Source organism: Sus scrofa, chromosome 6 (genome assembly GCF_054392235.1).
Source record: "Sus scrofa isolate SSC_HxYL_T2T_F1_AM1 chromosome 6, Sscrofa_HxYL_maternal_Yorkshire_Landrace_v2.0, whole genome shotgun sequence".
Taxonomy (NCBI): domain Eukaryota; kingdom Metazoa; phylum Chordata; class Mammalia; order Artiodactyla; family Suidae; genus Sus; species Sus scrofa.
Window position 1 is genome coordinate 154,698,361 of NC_139388.1, and position 23,882 is coordinate 154,722,242.

General features: G+C 40.3%; 1 protein-coding gene across 5 annotated transcripts in view; it reads right to left on the reverse strand.

Moving 5' to 3' along the window:
* Positions 1-23,882, reverse strand: part of PATJ (PATJ crumbs cell polarity complex component) — a 356,992-nt gene that overhangs the window by 39,075 nt on the left and 294,035 nt on the right. For all 5 annotated transcript variants that reach the window (XM_021096561.2, XM_021096558.2, XM_021096560.2 and 2 more), the window contains 2 exons: positions 9,190-9,273; positions 2,988-3,181 (listed from right to left, as the gene is read on the reverse strand). In XM_021096561.2, coding sequence (XP_020952220.2) covers positions 2,988-3,181; positions 9,190-9,273 — 278 coding nt within the window. The remainder of the gene's footprint in view (positions 1-2,987; positions 3,182-9,189; positions 9,274-23,882) is intronic.

Genomic DNA, 23,882 nt, shown 5'->3' on the forward strand with positions numbered 1-23,882 from the left:
GTGCATATTAAAATTCAAGAGGTTAAAAAGCGGGACCTTGAAAAGTCCTCCTCTCACCTCTATTCTGTCCCCCTTCTCTTCTCAGAGGTAACCAATGTTACCCATTTCTCAGGTATCTCCAAGAGATATTCTGAGTATACATAAGAAATACCTGTATGTATAGTACATATATTTGTAAGTGGATATACATGCATATATATTCCTTTTATCCCATACAGTTTTATTTTAACTTTGCTTTTTTCACTTAACACGCTTTGGCAATGGTCTTTATCAGCACTTGGAGCTTCCTCAATGATTTTTTTTATGGCCACATACTATTCTATGAATGTTCCTTAATTTCATTTATTGGTAAACCATTGATAGATGTACAAGTTATTTCCATTCTTTGGCTATTCCAAACAACATACAGTGAATAACATACCTACAAGCATATTGCTGGGATAAATTCCGAGTCATGACGTTGCTAAAGAATTGTGAATTTTGGAAGCTTATACATCTGCCCTTTTACAATGAAACCTCTCATGCTAAGGAATGTAAATGTTCCTTACAAACTCAATCTAAAATGCTGGTGTTGTATGAAGATTGTTTCATCAACCTACTACGAGACAATAAAGGAAAAAACCATTACTCTAAGTGGAATCTCTCCAAGCACAAGTACACATCACAAGAGAGCAAACTTTAACATGGGCTCCATCAGCTGTTCTGCACCCAGATGTGCACTAAGTTTGCTTAGAAATATGTGTCCTCAGCTCCTCTGTTTTGTAATGCATTTCCAAAATGATAGTTCTATGGTGCTAAAGTGAAAAATGAGATTATGAGAGCACAGTATATAGTACAAACTCAGTGCTTAAAAGGGGTATCTTTTTCTTTTTTCTTTTTAGGCTGCACCTGCGGCATAGAGAAGTTCCCAGGCCAGAGGTCAAACCCGAGCCACAGCATGTGGCTGTGGTGTAGGTGTGCTGGCCTACACCACAGCCACATCAGTGCAGGATCCGAGCTTTATCTGCGACCTACACCACAGCCCATGGCAACGCCAGATCCTCAACCCACTGATCGAAGCCAGGGATCCCTGAACCCACTACCTCATGGTTCCTAGTTGGATTCGTTTCCACTGCACCACTACAGGAACTCCAGCTAATATCTTAATAACAGCTCAGACTGCTGGAAAAATCTCTAGGCTAGTCAGCAGAGGTCTGTGAGGGCAGATGACAATGTATATAAAATTAAGTTCGGAGTTCCCGCAGTGGCTCAGTGGAAACGAATCTGACTAGCATCCATGAGGACACAGGTTCGATCCCTGGCCTTGCTCAGTGGGTTAAGGATCCGGTGTTGCCGTGAACTGTGGTGGAGGTTGCTGTGGCTCTGGTGTAGGCTGGTCGGTAGTTGTAGCTCCGATTAGACCCCTAGTCTGGGAACCACCATATGTCACGGGAGTGGCCCTAGAAAAGGCAAAAAAAGACAAAAAAAAAAAAAAGTTCAATTCTTCCTCATACGGTTGATACCATTTAAAGCTATTTGGGGCGTCAAGTGAAAATCCTGCAGCCCCGTTGGAATAAGTACACTGTAGATATCTAAAGCCAGTAAATGGTGGAAGTTGGAACTGCAGTTTCAAGATCCTACTTACTTCTCTAATTTATTAATATTATTCTGGAATAACTATTGCCATTCTTATGAGTAAGCAGCATGGATTTCAAAAGAGAAACCAAGCCATTGGGATCTACCTACATCTTTGGTGCAAGCTGTTATTTTGGGGACATTTTTCTTTTTTAAATCTTTTTTTTTTTTTTTTTTTTTTGGCTGTGCCTGTGGCACGTAAAAGTTCCCAGGCCAGGGACTGAACCTGTGCCACAGCAGTCACTTGGGCCAGAGTAGTGATAACACTGGATCCTTAACCTCTAGCCCACCAGGGAACTCCTGGGAACATCTTTCTTAATAAAACACTGTCAGGAAGAATCTATGTCACTCAACTATGTCAACTCAGCTAATTTCAGTAACTCTTCAAGTAGCTTTAGGTAACAGAGTATGAAATTAACATGGTACTCTATGGCACAGCAATTGTCCTAACCCAACATTGTATATATAAATCTTTCTTGACACTAGCTGTTTCTTGGGTATGGTTGCTTTAATTAACCTCCACAAGCCTCCGATCTAAGTGACTCCAAGTTGAGAGAACTTTGTTGACTCTATTCTTACTCAACATGGGAATTAAAGTCTAAACAGTCTAGGTTGACTGGACTTAGAGTTCTCTCTCTCTCTTTTTTTTAAAGACTCATCTGACTGATGTACAAATCCAGTTTTCTTTTTAGGGCCGCATCTGCGGCATATGGAAGTTCCCAGGCTAGAGGTTGACCTACAGCTGCCAGCCTATGCCACAGCCATGCCAGTTCTGAGCCGTGTCTACGACCTACAACCACAGCTCATGGCGACACCAGAGCCCCGACCCACTGAGAGGGGCCAGGGATTGAACCCGCATCCTCATGGATTCTAGTTGGATTCAGTTCCTCTTCGCCATAGAACTCTCCATAGAGTTCTATCTTTATATGACACAGTTTTTGGCTAAGACCTGCTCAGAAACATAACCGATCTTATTTAAATGTTCATAAATATGTTATTTAGAAATTAAGGAGTTCCCTTTGTGGCTCAGTGGTTAATGAACCCGACTAGGATCCATGAGGATTCAGATTCAATCCCTGGCCTCGCTCAGGATTGCCGTGAGCTGTGGTGTAGGTTGAAGATGTGGCTTGGATCCTGTGTTGCTGTGGTTGTGGTGTAGGCCGGCAGCTGCAGCTTCAATTCAAACCCTAGCCCGGGAACCTCCATATGCCGCAAAAAGCGAAGGAAAAAAAAAAAAAAAAGAAAGAAAGAAATCAAGTCACTAGTCTGCATTAGGCTTACTAGGTTTTCTCTTTCAGTATTTACAGGCATTAGTCCCTAGGATTCCAAAGGAACAAGGCCAATCGGTCCTAACATTCACGTCATTTCCTTACCGTTTCCCAACGATGCTCAGGCCCAGTCCTCGGCCGGCCTTCTTCTGAAGATCCACGGGAAAAACCTCCAAGTTCTCCTCATCCCTATAGTGGGCCTCATCTCTATACACCACCAGTCGTACCTTCTGGGGGGTCTGCCTCAGAGCTGTGATGGCTTCTTCGTGGCTGGCGCTTCTGAGGTCAATCCCGTTAACCTGGAACAGTTGGCATCTGAGATGGGCTGCTGACAGCAGAAGCCTCTCTGCCTGCTGGAGCTCCTTGACCCAACCCACGAAAAACCTCTAGAAATTTCCAGCCATTTCCAAACATACTGGTAGTGACCACTAGCAGTCATAGCTGCTTCAGATACCAAGGACGTAACCCTTATACTCCACACCGCCCCCACCACCAAAAAATATTGAGGGTAGGTTAGTACACAGGAGAATGTGACTTTAGATAGCTGTGAACTTTACTACGAACTCAGCCTGAGAGAGCAAGGACTGACTGGCTCATATAATTAAGGTCAAAGGGGAAATAAACATTAGTGTTTGGTCAGCATCTTTCAGATGCAGAATGCTTATTGAATTTGACATCCTCAGCCATAACTACTGACATCACAACTACTTCAGAACAGGCCAGAAAGAGATGAGGGACTGGAATTTGACAGCGTCATAGACACCCTGAAGCCCGCTTATTTGAACCTGGATCCGAGTGAGCAGAGATAGGACCATGTATTCGACAGCAAACTGCACCAGAAAAAGCACTGAGTAAAAACACCGCCCTGTTGCTGGCTGGTCATGTGACCTCTGAGCCTCTGTTTCCTTGTCTGTTAAATGGAAATTATAGCCAACTTTTTACTTAACAAATGCCTTTCATGAGCATTTTACTCTATTAATCCTCACGTTAACTCTTTGAAATAGATACCATCTCCATTTTACAGATGAGGAAACTGAGGTATGGAGAGGTTACATGACTTAACCAAGATTACACAGCTAGCACATGGAGGGGCCACAGTTTGAACCCAGACTACCTTTCTTTCCACCCCTAGTCTCTATACCATGCTGCCTCATCTTACGCTGGGTTTTTGGAGCCCTCTGCTACAAGGAAAGTCAAATACTTTATTTTTTGCTTTTTAGGGCTGCATGTGCGGCATATGGAATTTCCCAGGCTAGGGGTCGAATCAGAGCTGCAGATGCTGGCCTACACCATAGCCATAGCAATGCAGGATCCTTAACCCACTGAGCGAGGCCAGGGATTGAAGCCGTATCCTCATGGATACTGGCTGGCTCTGTTCCTGCTGAGCCACAACAGGAACTCCCAAAAAGTCAGGATTGATGTTGATAAGTGAACTTCACACAAGGGAGAAATGGAGGGGCAGGGCAGCCCAGACTCAAAGGAAGGGAGTCCTGGGTCTCTTCTTCAAGGTCACAGCTAAAAAGTTCCAAACAAAGGGAAGGATGGGCCCAGGCTGTGGCCAGGTAGCTGGCAGAATAGGACCGTTCTTTCAAGATGCTGGTCTCAGTCCATGTTTTGGTCCATGCCTGTGTGTCCTGGGCAGGTCAAACCTACGTCTGCACCTTTATTCCCTCATTTGTATAATGAAGGGCTGCTCTACAGGCTTTTTCAGTTTTAACATTCCAAACACTTGTGCATAAAGAATGGTTGCCAAGAAATAGCAACAACAACAACAACAAAGGCAAAAAGACAAAAAGACAAAAAAAAAAAAAAGAATGGTTGCAGGAGTTCCCGTTGTGGCATAGTGGAAATGAATCTGACTAGTATCCATAAGGATGCGAGTTTGATCCCTGGCCTCACTCAGTGGGTTAAGGATATCCGGTGCTCCCATGAGCTGTGGTATAGGTTGCAGACATGGCTCAGATCTGGCATTGCTGTGGCTGTGGCCAGCAGACATAGCTCTGATTCAACCCCTAGCCTGAGAACTTTCATATGCTGGTTGTGCAATGCTAAAAAGCAAAAAAAAAAAAAGAATGGTTACAGAGAAAGAAAAAAGAGGAATGAGCCTTCTGGAGGAAGTGATTTAAAAAAATTTTTTTTTATTTTTGTCTTTTGTCTTTTTAGAGCTGCACCTGTGGCATATGGAGGTTCCCAGGCTAGGGATATAATTGGAGCTACAGCTGCTGGCCTACACCACAGCCACAGTAACACAGGATCGGAGCTGCGTCTGCGACCTACACCACAGCTCATGGCAACGCTGGATCCTTAACCCACTGAGTGAGGAGGTGATTTTTGAGCTATTATTTAAAGCTGATTCTATGAGTCAAGAAAATGATTAAAAGCCTGATTTTTCAGAGTTCCTGTTGTGGCTCAGTGGTTAATGAACCCAACTAGTAGCAATGAGGACACCGTTTCAATCCCTGGTCTCGCTCAGTGGGTTAAGGATCTGGCGTTGCCATGAGCTGTGGTGTAGGTCCCAGATGCAGCTCGGATTCAGCATTGCTGTGGCTCTGGTGCAGGCTGGCAGCAACAGCTCCAATTAGACCCCTAGCCTGGGAACCTCCATATGCCTCGGGTGCGGCCCTAAAAAGACAAATACATAAATAAATACATAAAAAAATAAAATGCAAGCCTGATTTTCAAGCTGCTTTTTCTTTTCTGGTACATCTTGGTAAGTGTGTGTACTTGTTTAGATTAACTACACCTAGATTAACAGTGATTAGGCATGGGTCTTGGATATAGATGGACTTTGGTTTGAGTGCTGATTTCAACTTACTGTGTGTAACCCTATATACAGTACTTAAGGCAGCTTCACCTCTGACTTCCACCAGCTGGAGAGTCATCATCTCTAACATCACCTTCATATCTACGTAGTGTTGTGAGGATTAAATGAAACAAACCCTGCAGTATATTCGGCATAGCTTGGCGCACAGTTAAGTCGATGGAAGTTAGAAATTGCTATTTTACAAGGAACTGAAGTCACTGCAGTCGAGGCTGTGCTCTCTCAGCACCAGCACTCACTTTAGGCCCACGAATGCACTTTCATTTTTCCTGAGATAAAACCCACAGAACAAAAGGGAAAACAATGTCTCTGGCAAAAGTGGCCTGAGCTGATTATGTTCCTGTATTCCAACAGATGGCACACTAGACCACTTCTGTTACTCAACTGAAAAAAAAGTTACCTCCATGAACGGAAGGTGAATTCTCTAAGCCTCTAAAATATCTTTGGAAAGGCCCTAACAGCTATGCTTTTAATTAAAAGCATTGTCATTAAACTGTAATGTGACAAAAGCAATTCACACTAAATGGCAGCATCAAGATGTCTGTTCAAATCAAAGTGATCGGTTCCAAGTTCACAATTTTCATTTTCTCCTCTATGGAGAGACACCACTAAATGCACCAATAATCGTAAGAGAAATACTGCCGTGCGGCTAGAGTATTGTGCGGTGATGTATTACCTTAAGTGCCTTCCATAAGTAGCAGATAAATTATTCAGAACACTGATTGTAGAGAAGTAGGGGTGGCAACAACAGGACTCCCTTTTTGAGAAGGGCCATAGGAAGCCCCATTTGTCAGGGTGTATATCATGTCCCTCCAGTAGGACGAGCATGAGGGGAAGAGAGTGAGCTGCTGCTTTGCAAGGAAAGAATAATCAAACTAAGGGCAGCCGTTCCACATTATTTGATTCCACAGGGAAAAATAAGGTATGAACCCTCTACTCTTTCTGTTCCCACTTGTACAAAAATAGAAGGGGATCACAGAAGTAGGGGTAGGGTAAGAGGAAGGACTGACCCTTTAAAAAGATCATAAAGTACAGAGTCCATGCCAATTAATTATTTGACTATATCATTGTAAGCAAAATCTGGCTTGTCTTAATTTTAACATGAGGATAGTATAAAACCATGGAAGGCCAGCTTGCATAATGCAGAGGACTCATGAGTAGAAAGGTCATTGTTTGGAAAAATACGGTCTCAAAATATATCACCGAGGCTGATCTGTCTTCTTCTCGAGGCAACCTTCAGGCCCCAGGCTGATTATATCTCATTATACATCTGTACATAGAGACAAAATCAGAACAAGTTCAAATGTGGAGTCTAAAGGTGCTTGGAAAGGAGACATGTTCCTTGACCAAACTGAGAGCTATATTTCTTTCTTTTCTTTTTTGGCCATGCCCATGGCATGAGGAAATTCCTGGGCCAGGGATCAACGCCACACTTGTAACCAGAGCCATGGCAGTGACAATGCTGGATCCTTTACCCACTAAGCCACCAGGGACCTCTGAGAGCTACATTTCTTAACAAAACACACAATATTCTTTTGTGGACAAGACCCTGTCTGGCCATCTTTCTTTGGGGGGGGGGTCTATTTTAGGGCTACATCCATGGCATATGGAAGTTCGGAGGCTAGGGGTTGAATTGGAGCTGCAGCTGCAGGCCTACATCACAGACACAGCAACGTTAGATCCGAGCTGTGTCTGTGACTTACACTGCAGCTCATGGCAACATCAAATCCTTAAACCACTGAGCAAGGCCAGGGATCAAGCCTGCATCCTCATGGATACTAGTTGGGTTTGTTACCACTAAGTCACAAAGGGAACTCCTTTAATGAGAAGTGTAGACCATCCATCCACACTGGGTAATATAACTCGGCCAAATGCCAGGAAATAGTTTACTTGACCTTTCAAATTCTCCTTGCACTTAAAACAAATTTGCTTTCTTCATGCTAATCTGTCCTAAGGATTCACTTGAACATAAATATACTTTATGGAAGAGAGAAGCTATAGCTGACGGTCTATTCAATACAAATAGATAAATTTAAAATTTTTCTTTTATTGAGGTATAACTGCTATGACACAAACTATACATATATAAAGTGTACAATTTATACTGTAAATTATACCTGTGCAACCATTGCCACAATCAAGATAATGCACATTTTTAAATCTATATGACCATTATGGAAAAATGTGTGGGCTTACAAATCATCTAAGTACCAAGACATGAATGCATCTGTATTCTTTTGAATATTCAATCTATTCCTCTGTAAACCAATTATGATAGCGAGAGCTAATTAAAAAATCTGGGGGCAGAGGGGAACCCCTCAAAACTCCTGACCACTAAAAAACTGGTGTTGCATGCTAAAGCAGACAAGTTCATTCCCAAAGAGGACACATTTATTTTTCTAACCTCATACACTTGCACTTTAATGAACACACTGGGAATATGTCCTAATCCAGTGATGAAGTACAGTACAGGCCTGCAGAGAAACCCTATAACTTGTCCTGAATTTAATTTGTAGTCAGCCTGGCCTCTCCTTTAACTCCTTCTTGCCTATATTCCCTACCCTTAATTATATCTCTAGTTTCATCTTGGGAGGCAGACTTGAAACACCAACGGGAAAAATAAAATTCTATGATGTCATGCATAATGTGCTATATTAAAGTTGCAAAGCAAAAATGCACATGCCCACCATAAAATGTTAACTATTCAATTAAATTCATCCAATGAAAGAAATAAATGTTGCCTAAAGTTTTCACACCATTGAAAAAGCTCTTTAGTTTCACCTACCAGAATGCCTGGCATTGACTTGCTCTTCAACCGTTACCTAGTTCAGATATTGCCTGCCCTGGCTCTTTTTAAAAGGCTTTAACACCTTTCCAAATGAGAGTCCTTTTAAAAGAGGCAAGTTAAGTTTCAATGTTTAATAAATACCATATACCACCTAAAAAGAAGATTCTACATTTTCATCAGCTGGAAAGCAAAGATGCCAGGGGATGGACCTCCACGTGACATAAACATTTATCAGGAATAAGAAAAATATACTTAGAGCTGCAATAAAATCTTTTAAGATATCAAATGTGCATGTTTATGTGTGTCTATAGAAGGGAATTTAGTAAGAGGTAATAGAGATGGAAAAAGTAAACTGCAATACTATAGAGTTTCCTTTGATAAAATTATAGAACCATGAGCGGTACTTTCCCTTTTAATTAAAAAAAGTTTCCAGAGACAGATTTAGGTTGATAATCTGTCATAATTCTAATGACAGCTATTTGATGCATATCAGAAGAAAAAAGAATATGAAGAATACACACACACACACACACAAAAGAAAAAGAAAAAGAAGAAAGAATATAGTACATGTTTTGTTAAATTTGGAAAAAAATAAGTGAGGATACAGTTGAATGGGAGACAGTGAATAGGTAAATTGACTGCTGGTCAAGTCAGTAAAGGAACCATATTGGATGGTATGAAACAATTCATAATCATACCTCTAATATCTGGTCACCAGCCCAAAGTCTTCCATCTCGGGCTGCTGCCCCTTCTTCATAGACTTCGTGTATAACTATAGCATCCTATGAAAAAAAAATCCTTATTAATTTTCAACAACCATAAATGCTTCCTTAAGCAAACAACCAAACCATAGGCAGCAATCCATAATTTGCAATTTGCTAATAAAGCCATATTTTATTTGACTTAAAATACACAGTTATGGTACATTTAGAGGTATAATTAATTTTTTCTAAGTTTATTATTTCATTCTTTTAGGACTGGTTTTGCCTAATATTTCAGGTTAAACTTCCCCCGTGTGTTTTACTGTTAACTCTGTGTATACATTGCTGTTACGTATAAACTTGAGGTGAACTATGCCTCATTCTTATTTACATTTTATGGTATATTTTGAAACATGGTTTCAGGTATTTATTGATATTCAAAGATTTGGCATAGCTGTGTGGCCTGATGAAGGGGGCCCATCAGGCCTCATTACTTCGGCAATGAAAGACAAGAACTTAGTGGAATGAACTGGCCCTGGAGGACAGAGCATGGAGTAGGAGAAAGGGCAATCTAAGACCAATGTGGGTTCAAATCCAGACTCTGCCCCTGTGCAATCTTGAGCAAATTAACTCCTGAACTCAGGCTTCTGAACCATAGAATCAGGACAGACAGTAGTTACGGTAGGTAAGGTTTGGTTGAAGAAAGTGTTTCATGGTTAATGAGTTAAAAAATAATTTTTCTTCAAATTAATAACCTTAAATTTGTTATCATCATAAAAATAACATGTATCAACGTAAAGGACTTGAGCAAAACCACAGGGTGTAGGAAACCACAAAAAGACTGCCTACTGTGCCTGGCCTTCAGTCCTGCTCCCCAGAAACAATGACCACCAACAGTTTCCTAAGGATCCCTCCAGACAATTTACATCCATACACCCAATTATTTATGTTCTGGTGAGATGTATTTGAAAACATTCAACAGTGTATGTTCATACAATCTTTCCCCTTTCCCTCAGGTTGAACAAGAAGTCAAGCTTTGACATTTCTTGCCTCAGGGATTTTTGTGGAGCTGAAAACTGAAGCAACCAGAAGTCATTTTTTTTCTGCTGCTTATAAAAGTGAAGGGCACTGAAAAACCGATGTTACAGGAGGTTCTAGGAGTCTTGGAGAGCTGCTGGGAGAGGAAAAGTGCTTTTGAATGGAGACTAGAAACAGAGTTGTGTGGAGCTCCCCCTGTGGCACAATGGGATGGGCAGTGTCTTGGGAGCACTGGGACACAGATTCGATCTCCAGCCTGGCACAGTGGGTTAAGGATCCAGTGTTGCTGCAACTGAGGCTAAGGTCATGACTGCGTCTGGGATCTGATTCCTGGCCCGGGAACTCCATATGCTGTGGGGTGGCCAAAAAAGAAAAGGAAAAGAAACAGAGCAATCCTGAGGAACAAAAACCATGCAGGAGGCATAACTCTCCCAGACTTCAGGCAATATTATAAAGCCGTGGTAATCAAGACAGTGTGGTACTGGTACCAAAACAGACATACAGACCAATGGCACAGAAGAGAGAACCCAGAAATAAATCCAGAGACCAAGAGTCAATTTATCTTTGACAAAGGAGGCAAGAATATAAATGGGAAAAAGTCTTTTCAGGAAGTGGTGCTGGGAAAACTGGACAGATGCATGTAAATCAGTGAAACTAGAACACATCCTCATATCATATACAAAAATAAACTCAAAATGGCTTAAAGACTTAAACGTAAGGCAAGACACCATCAAACTCCTAGAAAAGAACATAGGTAAACATTCTCGACATCAACCTTGCAAATGTTTTCTTAGGTCAGTCTCCCAAGGCAAAATATATAAAAACAAAAACAAACCAATGGGACCTAATCAAACTGACAAACTTTTGTATAGCAAAGGAAACCATAAAAAACCAAACCAAACCAAACAAAAACAACAACAAAAACCCTACAGAATGGGAGAAAACAGTTTCAAATGATGCAATTAACAAGGGCCTAATCTCTAAAATATATAAACAATTTATACAATTTAATAGCAAAATAGCAAAAGAACCAACAACACAATTGAAAAATGGGCAAAAGAACTGAATAGACATTTCTCCAAAGAAGATATACGGGTGGCCAACATGAAAAAATGCTCAACATCACTGACTATTAAAGAAATACAAATCAAAACCACCATGAGGTACCACTTCACACCTATCAGAATGGCCGTCATTAATAAATCCACAAATAAAAAATGCTAGAGAGGGTATGGAGAAAAGGGAACCCTCCCACACTGTTGGTAAGAATGTAAACTGGTACAACCACTATGGAAAACAGCATGGAGGTACCTTAGAAAACTAAATATAGAACTACCATATGACCCAGCAATCCTACTCTTGGGCATATATCCAGACAAAACTTCCCTTGAAAAAGACACATGTACCCGCATGTTCATTGCAGGACTAGTCATAATAGCCAAGACATTGAAACAACCTAAATGTCTATCAACAGAAGAATGGATTAAGAAGACATGGTATATATACACAATAGAATACTACTCAGCCATAAAAAAGAACAAAATAATGCCATTTCCAGAAACATGGATGGAACTAGAGACTCTCATACTAAATGAAGTAAGAAAGAGAAAGACAAATACCTTATGATATCACGTGTATCTGGAATCTAATATATGGCACAAATGAAACTTTCCACAGAAGAGAAACTCATCAACTTGGAGAATAGACTTCTGGTTTCCCAGAGGAGGGGAAGGGAGTGGGATGGACTGTGAATCTGTGGTTAACTGATGCAAATTATTGCATTTGGAATGGATAAGCAATGAGATCCTGCTGTATAGCACTGGGAACTATATCTAGTCACTTGCGATGGAGCACGATGGAGGATAATGTGAGAAAAAGAATGCATATGTATGAATGGGTTACTTTGCTGTACAGTAGAAAATGGACAGAATACTATAAACCAACTATAATGGAAAAAATAAAAATTATTTAAAAAAAAAAAAAGAAAGAAAAGTAACAGAGATCTGAGGGTCCCCAGAGAAGTGAGGATTTGAGTCTTGCACTGCCCAGTGTCCTCACATTCCCTGGCCCTTCAGCCCACACACAGGAAAGACTCAGCAGGCAATGGTCAAAGGTGGCAGACTCCAAGCATCCCACACTGAAAGAGGTCTTGAGTCCAAGCATGAGGCCCGGAAGCAGGAGGACTTCTGGATGTGATGAGATGGTACAGGCTTGGATAAGCATGGGCTTATGATTAACAAGATGGATTGATGACAATGACCACAGGGGCCTACCAACATTGGGGAGCTTGTGGCAGAACCAGCTCAAAAAAGACTGAGGTTGACTCTGCCTCAGTCCAGAGTGTGGAGCTTCAGAGTTAGAATTAAATTCACTTGAAGTAAATAAATGAAATATTTCTTGCAAAAATATAAGATAACCCCAAACCAAACCTTTCAAAAAACTTCAAAAAAAAAAAAAAGTTTCCTAGACAAACGCTGGGAAGCAACAAAAGAAAATAGGAGGTCTTTCAAGATGATCCATCTGGATTCCAAATATCTTTACAATATTAAATGCTCTTATTTTATCACCCACACAGTTCTGAAAATATTCTTTATTATGGCAATTACAGAGGCAGCCCCTAAGAGCCAGGAAAAGTTCCTGGATCCAGACAATTTACATTTTAGATTCTGTACCAGCAGTATATTTTAGACTATTCTTTGTTTTAACTCTGACTTATGAAGTTTCCAGACCCAGAGAGCATTTATATTGCCAGGAGATTGTTTCTCTGAACTGTTTCAGGGGAATGATCTTGAGGAAACTTGCTGGGCCAGTGGCTTAAGGCAATCCCAACAACCCTGCCATTTGACACTAAGGGCCATTTTTATGAAGGTAGTGCAGGGAGCAACTGATGCAAGCTCCTGATTACACCCTGTGCCACGCTGGTTTTCAAAGCCTTGGTGGCCAAACACCCGATTTTCATTGGATCTGGGAGAATCAGACTGAACTCATACCACGCATGGCTTTTACAGAGTTGAATTTTCAGCATAAGCTCCTTTGATCTTGGAACATTACATAAGTTGAATGGAAAATTTCTCTTAGTTCATACTCAAAGAGAAGAAAAAGACTCACTGAAGTTTCTGTTCAATAGAAGCAGACTGAATTCAAACTCTTACTTTCTGGTACTCAATGAATTATAAATACATAAAATAAATATACTGCTAGTAAGCTCAAATAAATGCTGAACTCCCTGCCAGTGATCTGTTTTTAGTCCATGAGTCTTGCCGTATGGAAAACTCCCTTTCTTTCTTTTTCTTTCTTTCTTTCACTTGACTACTGCTGTGATTTCTCTTAAAGTCAGAGAACTTACAAGAAAATGTGACACTCTGACCTGTCAATAGAAAAAGGTCACATTTCTTACCATGTGTTCCTGTCTGCCAGAAGTGTTCTATGAAGCTGTGGTTCTGGACAGCTGTATTAGTTGGGGGTGACAGAGGTGAGCGAGAAGGACCACATTAGAAATGTGAGCCACTGAATTGAAAAGTTTTTTAAACTTACACAGTTCATAGCATGGGACAGAAATAGTAAGACAGATGCTGGTTTGGGATATTTTAGGCATCTGCCTGATAAGGCTACATTAAAATTTTGGTTCTTTTTGGCTTTGAAAAAATTGTGATTAGATGAAATAATGGGTCATTGATGAAAGACCGACCTTTTTTATTTTAAAGAAAAGTGTGGAGTTGAGGCGTTCCCTTGTGGTACAGCAGTTAAGGATCCAGCATTGTTGCTGCAGCAGCTTGGGTTGCTGCTGTGGCACAGGTTCAATCCCTGGTTGGGAACTTCCACATCCCACAGACACAGCTGATTATACACTTCATTCTTACCTGCTCATTGTATCCTCCTGATCACAATGCTTTTGAGCTATTGGGCAATATTGCTTATTGGCACAGTTCTGAGTGCTTGGTCCCCCTATCTTTGTATGTTTAAATAATACTCCACCCTGGATGCCTCAGTGACTCTGTCTACCAGTACCAAGGACATCTAAACATCACCTCTTCCAGAAGCAGTCTATTGGTCCTTTCTCTGTGGCTGGGTTGCTGGCTCATGCTGAGAAGAGGCGGTAGGGATAAGTGATTATGAGGCAGGCCTCTGGAGTCAGACTTCTCAGTCCAAATCCTGGCCCTGCTACTTCTGTCCTGGGAAGACTGTTAACCTCTCAGTGTCCTCATTTTCACATGGTTTTAACAATACTATCTACACATAAGGCTTTAGGAACAATGCCAGCATGCAGTAAGGAGGTGATAACATCTCATATAACATCTGTGTGGCAAAGAGGCCCCACACTTTCCACTTGTGCCATTGAATCCTCCTAGCAACTATGCCAGTTTAGTATTATTAGTCTCATGTACAGTTGGGGAAAAGGAGGCTCAGAAGGGTCAGATTTAACCAGGTCTTTGCAGCTTCTAAGTAGGAAAGACGAAATTCCCACTTGGGACTGTTTAACACCAAAGCCTATGTTCCTAACCACTACTGCAAGCTTCTCATCTGCTTTGAATATTTTATTTTGCACTTGTATAAAAATGAACTTGAGATTTTCCATATGGCATCAATTCTGTTGAAATATTATCTCCTCGACTCCACAGCAAAAACCTTGAGGGCATGAGCTGATCCTTTTATAGAGAGTGAATAAACAGACAACTATGGAAGTGAAAACTGAAGCTTTGGGCTTAACGAGGTGGGTGATGATCTATGGGTCTCACTTGCTGGTGCTGGTACCTGATTAGGGATTTGCATGGCACAAAGCATGATGGGCAGGCCCTCTACCCACCCCGACACAAGGTCTTTCTTAATTCTACTTGTTATTCTTGTCACTTTTTCATCTTTTCAGTCTTGGTTCTGTGTACTCATATTATTCACAGAATATTTTTTGCCCCCACAGGAGCAGATAGAGACCATTATATACAAGCGATAAATCAGTGTTTAAAATAAGAAGTGGAGTTCCCATCATGGCTCAGTGGTAACCAATCCAACTGGTATCCATGAGGACTTGGGTTGGATCTCTGGCCTAGATCAGTGGGTTAAGGATACGGAGTTGCCGTGAGCTGTGGTGTAGGTCACAGACGAGGCTTGGATCCTGAGGTGCTGTGGCTGTGGTGTAGGCCAGCAGCTGCAGCTCCAATTGGACCCCTAGCCTGGGAATGTCCATATGCTACAGGTGAAGCCCTTAAAAAAAAAAAAAAAAGTGTTCAATCCAGGAAAATTAATTTCTCCTAATTAATGGTAGCCTTGAGAATCATTTATAGATGACCAAGACTGACATATTAAAAAAAAAACAACTAATTTTTCTTGGTAGCAAGGTGACTTTCACTGGGACAATAGTAATTTAAATAAGATAGTTTGTTGACTTAATGTCAGAGCTGGACCAACAATTTCCCCTGGACATCCAAATTTGAGCCAGAGAAGAATTTGATCAGAGAAGAAGAGCTGATAAGAGAAGAGCTGTTTGAGAGAGTTGGAGAGTCTCGCAAACAATGGGTTTTCCCTAATCAGAAGGGTAAGGCAGGATTTTAGAAATTAGGAAAATCTTCTACTTAAAAACTTCTCCCTCACCAGTCTATATCTGAAACACATTCAACTTGAAAAAAAAAATTCCCTTATTCCACAATTGGGGGTAATATTAAAACAAACAAACAAACAAAACCCCCAAAAACAGACAGCCAGGAAGAAGTAGCTGGCTAGGGAATTCATCATATTGTTTAAGGAATCACTCATTGCTTTAATGTCTCTATCCCTAAAATAGTAAGTATTTACTTATTTTAAAATATAAATAAAAGGAGTTCCTGCTGTGGTGCAGTGGAAACAAATCCGACTGGGAACCATGAGGCTGTGGGTTCAATTCCTGGCCTTGCTCAGTGGGTTAAGGATCTGGCGTTGACATAAGCTATGGTATAGGTCAAAGATGAGGCTCAGATCTGATGTTGCTGTGGCTGTGATGTAGGCCGACAGCTGTAGCTCCAAATGGACTCCTAACCTGGGAACCTCCATATGCCGCAAGTGTGGCCCTGAAAAGCGCACAAAAAAAAAAAGTATATAAATATATATATTTATATATATATAAATAAATATATATATATAAAGTATGTATACATATATATAAAGTATATATAATATGCACATGGTATTAGCCTCAAAAATAATATATGCTGAGATGTTTCTCTGTAGTACCTGTCCCTCACTCGATTCCCCTAATGAGAAACATTGAGTATGAATGTTTCTTATGTCCTTTTACAATGAGTCTCTATATCTACATTTAGTAAGTACTTAGATATATACTTAGAAACCAAATTAGGCACCAAATACTTGAAGGTTGTGCCCTCTTTTATCTGCTACCTCCTTTGTTTCATGAAATTCTGTTGGAGCCAGCCAACCATCAGCTCTTCTGTGAAACCTCTGACTCTCTTCCTCGGTAAAGTGGATCAACCTGCCCTGTGGGTCATGACTCTCTTAGTATTGAACTTACAGATCACGATAGCTTGTTCATGGATCTAGGTCCTGCATCACTTCCTACCCTCAGTGGAGCCCTTCCAGAGAGGGGCTGTTCCCAACTCTTCTTTATATCCTGGTGCTGAGCCCAGAGTAGGTGCTCAATGAATGTTTGCTAAATGACTATCAAGAAATGGGTTGGAGATAGAAAAAAGGCATCAAAATGACCCAGAAAGAGGAGGCTGGCAGGGTTATTAGGATGTCATAATCTTACCCTGACCCAAACAAGTTTCTGAAATAAAAGTATATACAATCAAAATACCCATCACACATGGATATTAAATCCATCTGAATTTCCGAAGGATTTACTTTAGCTCAGAGAGCAGTTTTAAAAAGCCAAGTATGAGGGACTTAATTATCACCAAGACCCACAAAATCACAAACATCTCCAGGGGGATTTAAACTTTGAATTACTGGAAAAGAATTTCACAACATGCAGTAATGTATCCTTAGACAGAGTCAAAGTCATCAGACACTTCAGCCCATCAATCACCATTTTCTTTACTGTTCAAGCTGCCAACAAGTAGATAAAGTAACTCACAAACACACCAATCATTCAGCAAAAGGAAATTTTACTGTTGTCACAATAGGCCCATAACATTTAAAAAAGCCATGTGTTAGAAAAATTCACCACGGGTCTCCTGTGGATTGAAGGCTACCAATGAGCACTGACTGCTGTGTGGGTAAACTATTTCCACAGAATGAGGTTTTATAGTTTTCATTTCGAGATATTCAGTGGATTGTTCTAAAAAGCATTTTAGGACAAAACTTTGACACAGAATTGTATGTCAGATATTATTATAAAGGATTACATATATAAGGCTTAATTTTACTGCTTGAAGGCACATCTTACTTAATTTGGATAACTCTGGAATTCAACTCAATCTTTGCCATACCCATAAAAGCCCCCACACCCACGCCTAAGGGACATTTTAACTATAGAAAAGTTTCACATTGAATTTCATATTCAAGTGGAAAACATATTTATCAATGATCCAAAAAGAGTGTTTTGTGTTTTTTACCCCCTGCTTTATGAGAAAAAATAAAATCCCTGCTAACAAGAAGAATTTAAAATATTATATGTAAAATGGGCATTTTCTTCCCCCTTTAGAAGAAGCCATGGTTCGGATCTCCAGCCTTAGAGGAGCAATGCTATTTTTAAACATTTAATAAAGTTTCCCTTTATGGCTGTGTGTGTTTAGAAGTCATACAGAGTTCCTGTGGTGGCTCAGGAGAAACGAATCTGACTAGGATCCATGAGGACACAGGTCCGATCCCTGGCCTCACTCAGTGGGTTAAGGATCTGGCACTGCCATGAGCTGTGGTGTAGGTTGCAGAAGAGGCTGGGATCTGGCATTGCTGTGGCTGTGGCATATGCCAGCAACTGTGGTTCTGATTTGACCCCTAGCCTGGGAACCTCCATATGCCTCGAGTGCGGCCGGAAAAAAAGCAAAACAAAACAAAAGAAAGTCATACAGACATGCCTTCTATAGAGTTTACTTTCTTAACAAGAAGGCCAAACCAATGAAGGATGATAATACAGTGGGGTTAGTAAAACATGTAAATCAAAATTACATGCAACTCTACACTGAAAAACGCATGTAGATGAGTAAGTTACTGATTTGTGATATCTATCACCGTTAGAGAGTTTAAAAAGAAAGTGTGGGTTAAGACTGTTATAGGATATCTCACGTTGAGCAAAGACGACAGGCTCCAAACTGTATTTATATAAAGGGAGGAGTATCCTAGAACATGATTCTTTTCTATCCCAAATCCCTGTGGTCCACATTCTTTAAAATCGCAGCTTTTCTTTACATTTCGATTAGAATATGATTTGCACTTTGATGCAAAAAGTGATTTGAAAAAAAAGGGCAGTAGGTTGTGAAAGAAGGACCCAGGACTGGGAGTAAGAGGAGTTAAATTTTCTGACAGCTCTGCAGGTAGCCAATTCTGCAAGTGGTTCTGCATGAACCACTTTTTTTGGTGACACTTACCATCATCAGGAAAGCACAGAGCTAAATCACAGGACTTCTAAAGTCATTCCAGCTCTAAACTTGCCCACTGTATGCCCACCTCTATGGACCCATACAGTGGGCAAAGCAAAGCAGAGAAAGCCTTTGTTTTACACAGATGCTTAGGCCTCACCTAGGAATAAGACCTCCTTCTACATGACAGACCAGGAGAACTCCAACCCTCAGAGCCTGAGAAAGACCAGAAAGATACAGGGGCTTGGGCAGACTACATGAGTCATCATTTGCTGCAAAACGTATTGGCTTAAAACAAAAACTAACCATTTGTTTGTAAAATGCAAAGATGATTCAAGACAAGTTGCAAAGTAGTTAATCTTCCCCACCTTCAGACCAAGAACTTTTTTCTTCTTCTTTGAAGCAAAAAGTATTTGGCATATCCTCATGGATTCATAAGAAGCAAACGATTAAGAGGTTACTTTCAATATTCATAAGAATGTGCAGGACCTGAGGCAGAATGCAGTCAATAATTACCATATTTCCTTTATTCTAAGATTTTTTTCTCACTTTAATAATTTTATAATTTGGTGTCCAATTAATGTACTGCATTCATACCTTGGATACAATAAGATTGTTACTTAAGAAGAAATACAGTATTTGTCAAATTGATGTAGTTTTGCCTGCCAACTTCATAGACTGAATATTCTAATTGTTCAGAATATCTGAAAGGCCTATAGGTTATACAAGGGAAGTCAGCAAGAGTCAAAGGAACTTATCTTACATATTTGGAATTTTAAGAACCTGGATTCTCTATTCTGCTCACTGTTAAAACATACGGATTTTCTAAGAATCTCAGGATAATTAAGACTTCAATTAGTCCCCATACAACTCTGCTACAAAAATAAAGAAGCATCTATATATTCTAATCTCAATTTATTCATCTATTCTAATATGCTTGGGGTGGCATATAAAGATTTGCACCTACAAAACCCTTCAAAGAGAAGGAAAATGGATCACAGGGTTCGGTACCTATTATTTTGGAATACTGCAATATTCTCAGACAATACCTACAGACAACAAATAAGCTTTAAATCAGCAATAGATATAGAGGCTCTTTTGATATAAAAGTAAAAGTAAGGATTAAATGATCAGCTATACAGTATGTAATAACATCAACCTGTGTGTGCATGACTATATAAGCTACGCTAAAACTCAAACTCAGGGATTGCAAATTTTTGCACACTATTTACAAGTAACTAAAATGTGGAATGAAAATCACAGCAATAAAAGAGCTAATATAAGAATTGCTGTGAATACATTAAAAAAATGTTTCACATTTTAAGGCTTTGAAAAGGTTTCTCTTCTCAAGCTCAGAAGAGAAAATCTTTTATATTTACTTAAAATGGAGTTCCCTAGTCAAGGCTGATTTAACAAAAAAGTTGATACTCATCAATATGAATATAATTTTTCATACTGAAATACAGGTTTAAGGAAATGGGATAATATTTGCATTATAGTTTATAAGTCCCTATAGTTCCATCTGGTCCTTATTTATCTAAATTTTACTCAGCTTGCATATTATTTTTGCTTACAGTCATCTTCTTTAAGATCAGAAATGCCCAAATCTGGAAATTTTGAGGTACTATTCATTAACATTCTTTCAGTGTGATTCATGGACTTTTTAGCAAACTCTGCTTTGATTTAAAATAAAACTAAGGTAGTAAGATGTTTTGTATAAAAATATATGACTTAAGCAATAACAATAAAAGGAACTTAGCTTTGGGGGATTACATGCCAAAGCAAACCACACTCCTCGTGAAATAGACTGTGCAAAGTTCATTTGAAGGGGAACAGCAAAATAAAACACTTAATCAAAAGTAAAATAGCTTTCTACGCTGCTTACTTAAAATATCTAGTGTTTTAAGTTGCTACAGTCCTACAGTTAAATGGTCAGAAGCTGTAACAGCTAAACAATAGCATGCCGCATGGTGAAGAGGTTAATCAGGTCACTTCAGAACCTGATATTGCTACAGCTAAAGGACATCCTTCAGTTTCTAGATGGACAAACTTTGCCACATAGCGTCCTCCCTGATGCTTGTTGTTAATGTGCCTACCCTACAGAACTCCTCTTTAGTAAGAATGAATTAAATTGAGAGTATTTTGGGTGGTGAAAAAAATAAAGGTGTACAACCTGGACAGAAATGATGAGATTCTGAATCTGACATTCCCTGGCCTTTTTAATATTAAGAGTATCTAAATTTTACAATCTGGCATGCTGGAGTTCCTCTCGTGGCTCAGTGGTTAACGAATCCGATTAGGAACCATGAGGTTGTGGGTTCGATCCCTGCCCTCCCTCAGTGGGTTAAGGATCTGGTGTTGCCATGACCTGTGGTGTAGGTTGCAGACGCAGCTCAGATCCCGTGTTGCTGTGGCTCTGGTGTAGGCCAGTGGCTATGGCTCCAATTCCACCCCTCGCCTGGGAACCTCCATATGCTGCAAGAACGGCCCAAGAAATGGCAAAAAGACAATAAATAAATAAATAAATAAATTTCACAATCTATCCTGGAAATCCACTGACCTCATTTACAATGGGGTAGTACCAAGAATATAAAGATAAATGCCCTAGTCTAACTGTTTTCCTTTTGCAAAGAGACAAGCTTATCTCCAGACCCAGAAGAATACCAGTATAGCCACTAGGGCTTATATTTACACACTGTTCTTTACAAAATGATAACAAATATTAGCTTCCATAAAACAAAACAACATAACAATGATTATGCCTTATTCTCTAGTTTAAAACTCATGAACATGAGGTTTAGAAATTTATGAGATAGGAATGCAAAGGTGGGGGGGGGGATGAATTTTCTTATATTATCACTATTTTGAAAAAGAGCGTTATAAATGAAAATGTTCCTCCCTGATTAAGAAACAAATCTTAGGCGTTCCCACTGCAGCACAGAGGGATTGATGGCATCTTGGGAGCCCTGGGACACAGGTCTGCTTCCACGCCCAGTACAATGCTAGAGCTGAGGCTTGGGTTGAGACTGTGGCTCAGATCTGATCCCTGGCCTGGGAACTCCATATGTCATGAGGCGTGTCCCCCCCCCACCAAAAAGAAAAAAGAAAGCAAGCCTAATAATAATACAATCCTTGCAGAGTGGCTTCCTGCCTTTGTCAAAATATTTCCTGAGATGGGACACTCATTATCCCCAGGCAATTCATCCCATCTTTGGTTTGCTGATGTTCAGAAAGTCCTTCCTTAAAACAATGTGAAACCTGTCTTTCTATGGGTCCCTTGGGAGCACCTGAATTTTCTCATCTTTCATCCATAAGAAAATAATCTTAGAGGAGTTCCCATCATGGTGCGTCGAAAATGAATCTGACTAGGAAGCATGAGGTTGCAGGTTCAATCCTTGGCCTTGCTCAGTGGGTTAAGGATCTGGTGTTGCCATGACCTGTGGTGTAGGTTGCAGACGAGGCTCAGATCTGATGTTGCTGTGACTGTGGTGTAGGCCAGCAGCTGTGGCTCTGATTCGACCCCTAGGTGGGAACCTCCACATGCTGCGGGTACAGCCATAGAAAGCAAACAATAAATATATAAGAAGATAATCTTGCATGTTTGCAGAAAGTCACTATTTGTCCTTTCTGTCCTTTCTTTTCCAGTCTGTTCTACTCTTCCTTAGAGGATGCTGTTTCAACAATGTTTTTGTTAAGCCCAGAAATAAACAGAGTACTCTAGTTATAGTTAAAACTTGTCAGAGAAGCACTCCAGACAGATTTAACAGCATGTGCAAAAGCCCTGCCTTAGGTGGGAACAAGTCTCTTTAAAGGACCTGAAGGAGGCCAGAATGGCTAGAATTTAGCAGGAGCCAGTGAGGGCTGGGTAGAGTCCTATTTGCTTTTTTTTTTTTTTTTTTTTTTTCTTTTTTTTCTTTTTAGGGCCACACCTGTAGCATATGGAGGGTCACAGGCTAGCGGTCCATTTGGAGCTGCAGCCACTGGCCTACATCACAGCCATAGCCAGAGCAATGTCAGATCAGAGCCGTCTCTACAACCTACACCATAGCTCACAGTAATGCCAGATCCTTAGCCCACTGAGCGAGGCCAGGAATCGAACCCTCATCCTGATGGATACTAGTTGGGCTCATAACGGGAACTCTAGAGTCCTATTTTAAGTGTGAAGGCATTTGTGAGGGTACGAAAGATACAAAATAAAACAGGTCTGTTCTCAAGGAGGTCAGGGTCTGGTGGGTAAGGTGGATAACTCCCTTTCCAGGTGATGACACAGAGTGGCAGCGCTAGAAAAGAGGCCCACAGAGTGTGGCTTTTGAGTCAGATTGCCCGATGCAACCTCAGCTGGACCAACTGCTAGTATTTCGTGCTTGGAGAAGTTACCTAACTAATCTGTGTCTCAGTTTCTTCACCTATAAAATGGGGCGAATACTACTCCTTCTCCTACAGGGTTGTTATGAGGATTAAATGAGATGATGTTTCTAAGACCAGGACAAACCACTTTTTAAAAGTTAGATGTTAAAAAACAGCTAATTATCTCAAAATGAAGTCACTTTTCTCAACGTGCAGGTATCATCCTAAAGACGCCCAGATGAGGGGAGTGAAGGATGGACTTTAAGACAAATATTTAGTAATAATTAATCATAACTGAACTCAGTGTACACAGCCACTGTGTAAAAGTCCTTTACAATCTTAACTTTAACTAATCTCTATATCAACCTTAAGAGAGAGATTTGGTCATCACCACTATTTTACAAAGGAAGACACAGATTTAACTTAGAAGAGTTAAGACACAGGTCCAAGGCCTCACAGTTAAAGACCTGGGATTCTGAGGCCTTGGGAAGCATCATCACTCTGCTATGCTGCCTGCTAGATTTAAGGAAACATTGCATATAGTCAATGTGGACCTTTGACCACGGTACTTGGAGAAAAGAAAATGCAGAGTGAAGGTCCTGGAGAACCTTTCCTCAATCTTTCTCTACTTCATTCGCTCAATCCCAAGAACAGTTCAAGTCGGCTGATACTCTAAAATAAATTAAATTTTTTCTTTGAATCTAGAATTTCCAAGGCTGATAATAAAATAACCTCAATAAATGACACTAGAGAACTATATTTTACTTCTTCTGAAGACACTGCAAAAAAAATTTTCTCATC